Source organism: Phoenix dactylifera, chromosome 8 (assembly GCF_009389715.1).
Source record: "Phoenix dactylifera cultivar Barhee BC4 chromosome 8, palm_55x_up_171113_PBpolish2nd_filt_p, whole genome shotgun sequence".
Lineage (NCBI taxonomy): Eukaryota > Viridiplantae > Streptophyta > Magnoliopsida > Arecales > Arecaceae > Phoenix > Phoenix dactylifera.
This window is the reverse complement of record NC_052399.1, coordinates 24,363,484-24,374,059: the sequence shown is the minus strand read 5'-3', so window position 1 is coordinate 24,374,059 and position 10,576 is coordinate 24,363,484. Positions and strand designations below refer to the sequence as shown.

Below are 10,576 nucleotides of genomic sequence, written 5' to 3'. Positions count from 1 at the left end.
ATATGATCCGACCCGCCAATCCGATCCGTGTTCGACCCGCCATAAACAGGTTTGGGTTTGGCCTAAACAGGTTCGGGTCGTAAACAGGTCGACCCGTTTAACCTGTTTATTAATTGGGTCGGATACGGGTTTTAGATGTCTGACCCGTTTAAACCGTTTAATCCGTTTAACTGTTGGGCAGGTTAAACAGGTCTAAACAGGTTAAACGGGTTAAACGGGTTAAACAGGTTAAACAGGTCTAAACAGGTTAAACGGGTCTAAACAGGTATAAACAAGTCGGGTTGGGCAGGTTAAACAGGTTGGGTTGGACAGATTAAACAGGTCTAAACAGGTTAAACGGGTCAGGTTGGGCAAACAGGTTAAACAGGTCGGGTCGGGTTGGGTAAACAGGTTACCTGTTTATTAAACAGGTTAAACGGGTCGGGTCGGGTTACCTGTTTAATAAACAGGTCAGGTTCAGGTTTGCAATTTCTGACCCGTTTAATAAACAGGTCGGGTTCAGATTTATAGTTTTCTGACCCGACCTGTATTTGACCCGACCTGTTTATGCCTGACCCGACCCGATTGCCACCTCTAGCCTTGCCGCAGACTTCCTATGTTACTAGTAGGGGTGCAAATGGGTCGGATCCTAAGTGACCCCGATCCGATCCGATTTTTTGTTCGGATCCTAATTTTGGATCCAGATCCGACCCAGTTGAAGATCGGATCCGAGTCGGATCCGGATCGGGTCCGGATCCGAGTCGGGTCGGGTTCGATCTGAATCGAATCCATTTTTTATGCTTTTGGAAAAGAATTTTGGGCAAATCTAATTTGGCCATACCATAACTATGAGGTGCTGGGCCTGGGTGACCCATGGCTTGAAAGACTTGCAATTGACCTCCCGTCAGAACATATGACCCGTGACGAACTAAGTAAGTCTGTCTACAAGCCATATTTCATATCACACTATTTTTTATTTATATGACTCATTGGACGGAACTTGGTGTCTCCCAGCTCCCCTCTCAGGAGGGCAAAGAAAATCCCAGACCTTCTTCCAAAATCCAATTCCATTGCAGAAACTGGCACATGACCCATATGCAGTTCAGCGTTCCTCACTTTCTCCCTTCAAAAGTTAAAAGAAACAAAAACCAAAAAACAGAAGGAAAAAAAACCCAGCTACCGAGACACCAGAGGTTTCAACAGTGTAATAGATCGAGAGAGAATCCGAGTTTTCCTTTCTTTTTTTTTCTCTCTCCCTCTCTCTTTCTCTCTCTCTCTTCGGGTCCATTCGGATTGAATCGGGTCCGTTCGGTAAACCCAGACTCGACCCAGAAAATGATTTGGATCCAATTTTTGGATCCGATCCGAATCCGTGGGTCCTAAAATTCGGATCGGTTCGGATCTACGCAGGTCGGGTCGGGTCGGGTCACGGGTTGATCCGACCCATTTGCGGCCTTAGTTACTAGAGTGCGAAGAGAGAGAAAGATATTTTGAAAAATAAATAAATTAAAAATTCTAAATATTAGATTTTTCTTCTAAGTTCTAAATATTGGTTATTAAACTTTATCAACATATAATATTAGGTAAATTTGCAAATTGGTGTTATATTGATGAAAATTTGTTTGCCATATCAACTATCCTTCGAATATATCTTTTTTATGCAAACATTATTATTCGAGGTTTAATAGATTATAAATTGTCATTCAAGCATTATATGGGTTCAAAATTTTTTTTGTTACCAAGAATTGCCGCAAAAGTTTTTTTTGCAAAATAATAAATATCATAAAAATAATAATAATATTTTTTTATAAGTAAATGAGAGTTAAGGCTTTCTATCGTATTCTTTCAAATAGTCTCTAATACAATTCCACAACTCAAATGGAAAATTAGTAATACAAACTATTATACTTTCATTTGTTGACAACTCAGCTTCTTAGTTCCCATCCATAAATATGTGAAAGACGTAGTAAGGAGATAGAGAAAATCATGTCCCAAGCATTAGTAAGGCAGTAAACGAATAAACTAATAAAGAAAAGCCTATCAATCAATCATCTATTAAGCCATTCCTTAAAGGTTTGTTTGGACTACAGAAGATCTTGGAGTCGATAAGATCTTCGAGCATCCAAAGACTCCCTAAATGAATAAGCATGGCGTCAACTTATATATAGGTTGCTCTTAGACTATAACTCGTTCGATTCTTAAAACTCCTAAGTTAAAGATAGTTAAACATTATGTATCCGACGTTGAACTACAACTAATTGAGTCACAACTACTCTTAGATCATTGATGAAAACTAAGGCACACCAAGCCCTTGAAATAACAACTCCTGACCCTCAAAGTCATACCAAACGTAGGTGTTGCCCAGAATGATTTGATAATAGCCTCTAGACCACCAAAATGAATTGATGATGGTCAGCTCACAATCAGCCCCAATAGACGATGTTGGCTATTTTACTGTCGAAAGAATTCAATGATGCCTCTATTACCTTCAAGCGTTTTCTTCTTGAGGGCTACCAAAAGAACTCCAACATGGGTTCAAACATCCAAGCCATCTAAAATCATTGGATGGAGCATTTATCACCATCTGAATTCTCATAATCCAAGCTTAAGTCAAAGAAGTAGACCAAAAGATTTGATGGTAGGCTTCTTAGCATGAAAAGATATTAGACAGTCAAATTAATTGTCATCTAAAGCCTTCTAACGGCAACCTTCTCACAATCAAATTTTAGGAGCTCTCTTTTCTCAAGTATTCTTACTTGAGATAACGTAGGATTATAGTTTTTGATTTTGGTCATGTTCCAGGATGCTCTACGAGTTTTCTTTGATGCAAGGGCCTGAAACTTATAAATATTGCTATGTACTCTTTTCCAATCTTTAAATCATTAATAAAATTTTTCTCTTGATTCTTCTCAAATTCTTGAGTGGTAAGAGTGTGAGGCATGGACTCTAATCGAACTTAATTATGAACGAGTCGTGTACTCCAAACATGCCATGCACCAAAAACTCTTCATAGAAGTCCAGGACTCAAAGAATCCTAGTGGGAATTAGGCCCTGTTTGGGGGAGCTGTTGACAGTAGAGCTGTTGGAAGTAGAGTTGTTGGAAGTAGAGCTGTCTGAAGTAGAGCTGTTATAAAAAGCTGTTTGTTGTTTGGTAACCACATTCGTAAAGTGCTGTGGTACTTTGTTTTGTGTTTGATAAACAAACTGAGAAAGTACTTTTATATGACAAAATTACCATAAAGGACATTGCATAGTATTATACAACACAACATAATAAAACATAACATAAATTAATACATAAATATATGATATAGTATTATATTATTGTAATATATAATAATATTATGTTAATATAGCATAATAGTAATATAATTATTAGAGTAAATTAATATTTGGTAATATAACATAATATTAAATTATTTAACATAACATATTAATGTATTATGATATAATGTAATATATATTATATTTATAGTATAATACAATAATAAAAGTATAAAATATTATAATTATTAGTATAAATTAATTTTTCATAATATAACATAATATTAAATTATTTAAAATAACATATAATGTAATGTAATATAATACAATATTTATAGTATAATAGAATAATAAAGGTATAAAATATTATAATTAATATTATAAATTAATTTTCTTGGCTCCAGCAGATTTTTAGGTTTATATAGGGATAAACTATGTAATTATGTTATTTTAATATGGGCATTTTTGTCAAAAATACAGTTTTCCGAAAAAGCTGAAACAGCTTCCTCCCAAAAGCTCCAAATTGGAGCTTCCTTCCAAAAGCTGTTTTCAGCTTCCCGCAAAAGCTGAAACAGCTTTTTGAAAAATTTACCAAACACAGTTTTTCATCTAAAAGTACTTTTGGAGGGCCAGAAAGTGCTTTCTGGCCCTCCAAAAGCTCCCCCAAACATGGCCTTAGAGTCCTAAAGATTGTTGAAGGCTATTAACTATCATCCTTTAGAAGGAGTACAGGAAGACCCACTCACGCCATCTGAGATAAATCGAGCAAATCAACTTGACCAACTGCGGAAGGATATCCTCAAACAAGTGAGGAATCTTTATCGCGCGCATGAACTGCCTCCGGTTAAGGACGAGAGGAAATATTCCATTATGGTTGATTTCTTCCCTATCAACAGGGCAAGATTGTGATTTCTATCTTTATCTATCTCCTTCCTTTTTTTCTTGTTTAGGACTGGATTCAAAGAGTCTTAGATATTTCCTTCCTTGTTTTAGAAAGCAGGATAGAAGGAGTATCCTAGACTCTACCTTTATTTAAGAGCACCATGACCGCCCTCGCAACCCCCCCCCCCCCCCCCCCCAAGTCGAGGATTCAAAGGATCCTAGTGGAAATTAGAGTCCCAGAGATTGTTAAAGGCTAGAAAAATCCTAGACTCTACCTTTATTTAAGAGCACCATGACCGCCCTCACCCCCCCCCCCCCCCCACACACACACACACACATCTGACGAAAGCTACTACTGAATATTGCCCCCTTTCTCTTTTTCTTTTCCATGCATTATTGTCGTGCCTCCGCCCCTACTGTCATTGAAATCATAGCCAAAACCTTGCTAGAGTTGAGGTAACAACCATCCCACTTCACTGATACCCTCTCCTCTTCCATCCCTATGCGAAAATCTCTATAAGATTCGTAGGAAATTGAGATATTGCTATAAAGGTTTTATCAAGCAAAAGGAGGGAAAAGATATATGAGAACTCACTATGGTATCCGTCCAGGAATATGTGGCGGTAGCAATGCGAGTTATGGTCTTTTTGTAGTTCTCTACCATATTTATAATGGCTCATAGGAGAAAGCGGCTCTTCTCTCCTCCAAAAATCGAACCCTAAATGATATGTTTGGCGGCCAAAAAAGCTACCCACAAAAAAGGGAAATTTTACGTGCACTCTCTTCAAAAAAGGCATAAAATTACAAGATCAGGCCATATTTTAGGTTAATCATGGCTCAACATGTATGCAATCCCAATCCAATAAGACTCTAAGGCTTATTTTAAGAACCAAACCCAACACAGTAGCTTATTTGACCTTTCTTCAGATCCAAGCCCAGTCTCTTGAGCCAATTGCTTAGTTGCGAAGACCTACCAATGAGGTTAAGGCTCATTTTACTAACAAATTCATTTTTGTTGGTAGCCATTACTTCATTACATTTAAATTTAATGGAGTTTTTCAAGAGTTTGTTTGTGAGGAATGCATTAAATTTCATGTTCTAATTTAAATCTGAACGAATTCAAACTTTTGCTTAGGAGAACCGGATCGAAAATATATAAAACTCAACAAGAGTCACATTGGTGAACATTATAGGCTTGGTGCCTTGGAGGTAAACCTATTTTGGCCCCACTTGAGCGCGAACCTTTTTAGACGGGCTTGGATCAAAGATTTGATATATCAACCTAATAGCTTAATAGATATATTGTATGTTATTGACAATATTTAATTATTCATATTTAGTATTTTTAAATAATATTAAATAGTTTAGTTTTATGATTTTTTTAAAAAAATTAAAATGGTCATGAAGTATGTATGATACGAAGCTCAAAGTTTGAGTAAGAGCCAGGCTGTAGATTCGAAGACTTGAGCCAAATCGGGCCTCACTCTAAGAAAATTATGTTGGCCTTTGGGCAAAGTCTGGTTCCGCTTGCTCCATAAACAGGTCTACTTGGATTGAAGCAGATTGTCCTAAATATTATATAATCTACTTGGTCAATTAAGTTTTGTACAATTATATATATGAATCTTAATCCACCGTGAATGATTGGAAGAGATTTTTTGTGCAAAATTTTGGCAAGCCCTATAGTTGTCATTCATTCAATATTAAGTTCAAGGAGTGAACATGAGATTCAAGCCTGATGTCCATACTTTGTGTCACGACTTATGACGGAGTGGGGCTTATACCGTACATAGAACACCGGCCCATACAGTTGTACATGGGCCCTGCTGCATCATGCCATCATTCAAAATATAGTTGGTGGTTGTTATTAATGAACTTAATAATATATTACATAGAAATAATAAAATATGACAAAATTAATAATATATATATATATATGTATGTATGTATGTATGTATGTATGTATGTATGTATGTATGTATGTATATGTGTGTATATGTGTGTGTATAAGTACATACGTGCATGAGTTGGTCTATGTACTTGATGTTAGACCATCCAATTTAAAGATCTAAATAATTGAACATGACCCACACTAAAAATTAATTAAAAATAAAATTCATATATTTTGTTGGTTAATAACTATAAATCAAATTGGTACAAAAAATGAATTGCATCAGTTGTACTAGTATGATAAAATAGATGGTAAAACAAATAGATTATCCACTTTATAGACCATGATCTACACATTTTAAAATATAGGTAGATTTAAATTTACTAGGTTTTGATGACTAAATCATAGTAAAACATAGAATCATGTAGTTAAAACTGTCCATTTTAATAATTACTTAATGATTAGGTAAGAAACCACCAAAATACATGAATATTAGTTTGTAGATATTAGTTTGAAAGTGAAATCCCACTTGAGCTAAACGAAACCTAATGGGAGCTAGGTAGGTGAAAGAGGTGAATCTAGAATCTCGATCCAGATATAAAAGAAAATTCGAATCATGTCAAAGAGGAGCAATTTGCAGCCCAATTCAACCTACATCATTGACCAAGTGCTTCCTTTGTCTTACCCTGAAATGCTCATGAAAAAGTAGGGTACATGAAGCATCTCCCCCTAAATATTTTTGGCACATAAAACTAAAACATTATATGATGAGATGGAAGCAAATTCAAGTTTATTGATGCTTTTTGTTGGTCCCATGGAATGAAGCAACAATTACAAGATGGAGAATTCATCTTGCTATCCCCATTAATTGGGACCATTGACAAAATATAGCACTAATTCTGATGACTTGAGAAGGAAACATAGGTTTATTTCAAACATGGGACATCCGGTATGACCTTACCAATTTTACTCCCATGGACACTGAGGCAATAAGAGGTGATTTGATTCCTGTGGGCAACTTTGTCCAAAACAATGCTGATGCTTTCCAAAACAACGTTAGAACAGGGAACGCTCTCACTGCATGCAAGGTTGATGGCCACCTCACTTGACGAGGTTCCACGTACATCAGCAAATCGAACATCACTCAATTTCACAGCCGATGTCTTTGCCATGAAACAGGACCAAGGAAAAAAAAAGGGAAAAGATATTTAGCTTTCTAAGATTTTTATATAAATACTAAACGAGAATTACGAGAATTTTCTAAGACTTTAACTTCTCTGCCTCATAATGATAAGAAGAAATGCAAGTGATTACCGAATTCCTGCAGTTCTTTGTGGGACAGTAGAATTGGTCTATGATGATAGGGTTTCGAACTGAAGCAAGTTTGATGTGCTCGAAAGAGATTCCTTTTGCAAAACCTGACCCTCCCTTCACAGCATAAAAGTAAGCAAACAGTTATTAGTCAAAAATATGCGTCTTAATTGGGATTGAGAATTGCATATTAAATTTGTACCTGCCATGTCTTAATCCTCATGCCATTGGTCGTTTGAGAGAAATTAGAGTACGAGATGTGGACACCCTCGACCTTTGCATTTGAATTTTGCCATCCCAAGCTTCCAATGCTGCAAAACCAGGGATGATATAAGTCAAGGCCATCAAAATCGATCTCAGTTCATCAATAGAAAGATATAACTCACCTTATGCCATGGCCAAGGCCGCATGAAATCCTCGTGATGTTCACATCCAAAGAACCCGTACCAATGGCTATACAATCATCTCCTACGTGCGCACAGAGGAAAGTTATTTGACGTATGTATATACCCGAACATAGGTTTTTAGTATATTCGGCAATTAGCATTGCTAATAAGCAAGTTGATTTTCGACGTTTACATTGCCGACACTTTTGCGACGCTCTAAAAAATGTCAGAAATAAAACTACCGACGCTTATAAGCATTACCTGATCTGATGACGGTATCACTAACTTCAACATGCTCAGACTCTTGGATGTATATGCCATCGGTGTTAGGGCTGTCCGCTGGAGCTATAATTTTAAGACCCTTAATCTGAACCCATGAACTCATAAATACAGTGAGGTGTTTTCCTGGGCTGTTTATAATTGTTAGGCCATTCATGTGAAAATTGTTGCAGCCTGAGATTCCAAATGCCTGATACAAAACTTGTAATAAGTATACTGTAATGGTTTGTCTGTATTTTTAGAAGCCAAATATTTGAGCAATGATGTATGGTATCCAAACCCAGACGACCCAAGTTTCAGGTTATAACAGGTTCAGTTACATTAAATCAAAGGCAACTAGTAATTTAAATTCCACATAGATGAACTTAGGAGAGCATACTTACATAAGGAACATTAACGCATCGCTGCAATAAAAAGGAAGGGGAAAAAACCTAGTTAGGTATATAAAGACTTACAAAAGAGAAAAACTTTGTTAATATACATTAGGAATAATTACCTTCTTATTTTTGCAGTTCCACCAGATGGAACCTTGGCCGTCGATCAGGCCAGAACCATCAATAGTGAGATCGTTGATGTTTCTGAATGAGATCCAAGTGGTGAATTCAGAGGTCCACAATTTGTTAGGTGCCACAATATTTCCACTAACCTGCACCAAAACTTCCCATGAGTCCAGTCAAAAACCTAAGTTCCGTTGCTGTACTGGAAAGTTGAACTCCTCTTGCATTTTATATTAGTGCATATAAACTTGGTATTAGCTGAACCTGAACATGGATGCTGGATTTGCAGGGGCCTTCAAATTCTATTTGGCTCAACAGGAATGTCCTTCGTGGAGGGATAACTACTGTGGGCACCCTAAAGTCCGAGCAAGCGACACCCCAAGCCCTTAAGAACCCCTGCAAGACACCACTCACAACATAAAATGGCAAATATTGGCATAATTTTAAGGATTACATAACAACATGTATCGACCCATATTATTTTTTTTATTGGTGTGATCCTGTATCGGTCTGTGTTATTTTTCTTTGTTAGCGTAATCCTATATTGGTCAGTATTATTTTTCTTTGTTAGCATAATCTTGTTAGAGTAATTTTAGGAATCACATAACAATTTATATCAGCAATTATTATTTTCCTTTATTAGAATGATATTATATCTGCCTATATTATTTTCTTATATGGAGTCTGTAGACGAGTGTATATAATCCCTGAGATATGCCCAATATGATGGAACAAAGGAATAAAATTATTTTTTTTCTTTTCTCTTTTTCTGCAAATATTTTAATTTTGTTTTTTTTTTTTTTAATTTCGTAGACGCTATACCAGGAAATTGCATGCATGGATGCATTTATAGCATATATATGCAGGTATATATGTACTTGTATATATATACACACACTCCCACATATTTATGTAAACTAACATGATTTTTTTCTTTAATTTCATAAACATTAGCACATACTTATGCGTATCTTTTCATGTGCATGTATATAAATTATAATTGTTGCATATATAAATTTCATATATATATATATATATATATATATATATATATATATATATATATATATATATATATATATATATATATATATATATATATAACCAAGACCTAGACCTTGAGAGAGAGAGCCCTAGCGGCAAGGTGTAGGGGAACTTGCAAACCTGGGTATCATCGTGTCTGCCGTCTCCAACAGCCCCATAGTCCATAACATTAATGATTGGCTTGGCCTCACCAACCACATAAGCCAAACCCAAAAGCACAAAGATCAAAGTGATTTCCTGCATGAAGGAGAAGATGGAACAGAATATTCACCGGTGCTAGAAATCAAAAAAAATATTTATAACACAATATCAAAGTAACTAAAGATTTATAAAACTATATTCTAACAGAAACTATTTTTTCATCACGTAGAAAAGAAGGGTCTCATGTAACGTACAGCAGCAAGAGATTGAAAAGCTACATCACATGAGTGGATTTGTGGAAAAGATGAGTAGGAAATTGAGATATTGATATAAAGACTTTATAAAGCGAAAGGAGGGAAAAGATATATGAGAACTCACCATGGTATCCGTCCAGAAATATGTGGCTGCAGCAATGCGAGTTATGGTTTTTCTGTAGTTCTCTGCCATATTTATAATGACTCATAGGAGAAAGCGGATCTTCTTTCCTCCAAAAATTGAACACTAAATGGTATGTTTGGCGGCCAAAAAAAGATATCCACAAAAAAGGGAAATTTCACGTGCAATCTTTTCAAAAAAGGCATAAAATTATGAGATCAGGCTGGTTTTAGGTTAGTCATCATGGCTCAATATGTATGTAATCCCAAACCAATAAGACTCTAAGGCTTATTTTAAGAACCAAACCCAACATAGTAGCTTATTTGACCTTTTTTTAGACCCAAACCCAGTCTCTTGAGCTAATTGCTTAGTGGCGAAGACCTGCCAATGAGGTTAAGGCTCATTTTACTAACAAATTCATTTTTGTTGGAAGCCATTACTCCATTTCATTTAAATTTAATGGAGTTTTTAAAGAGTTTGTTCGTGAGCGATGCATTAAATTTTATGTTCTAATTTAAATTTGAACG

The 10,576-nt window shown here is 35.9% G+C and overlaps 1 protein-coding gene across 1 annotated transcript; it reads right to left on the bottom strand.

Moving 5' to 3' along the window:
- Positions 1 to 6,781: 6,781 nt before the first annotated feature.
- LOC103721132 (probable polygalacturonase At1g80170) lies at positions 6,782 to 10,121 on the bottom strand. The gene is made up of 10 exons (XM_039129624.1): positions 10,053 to 10,121; positions 9,654 to 9,770; positions 8,754 to 8,885; positions 8,489 to 8,638; positions 8,376 to 8,396; positions 7,975 to 8,182; positions 7,714 to 7,795; positions 7,530 to 7,638; positions 7,331 to 7,444; positions 6,782 to 7,179 (listed from the first exon to the last, which is right to left on the bottom strand). The coding sequence occupies exons 1-10, from the start codon at positions 10,119 to 10,121 to the stop codon at positions 6,943 to 6,945; spliced, it is 1,239 nt and encodes a 412-aa protein (XP_038985552.1). The 3' UTR covers positions 6,782 to 6,942.
- Positions 10,122 to 10,576: the final 455 nt, after the last annotated feature.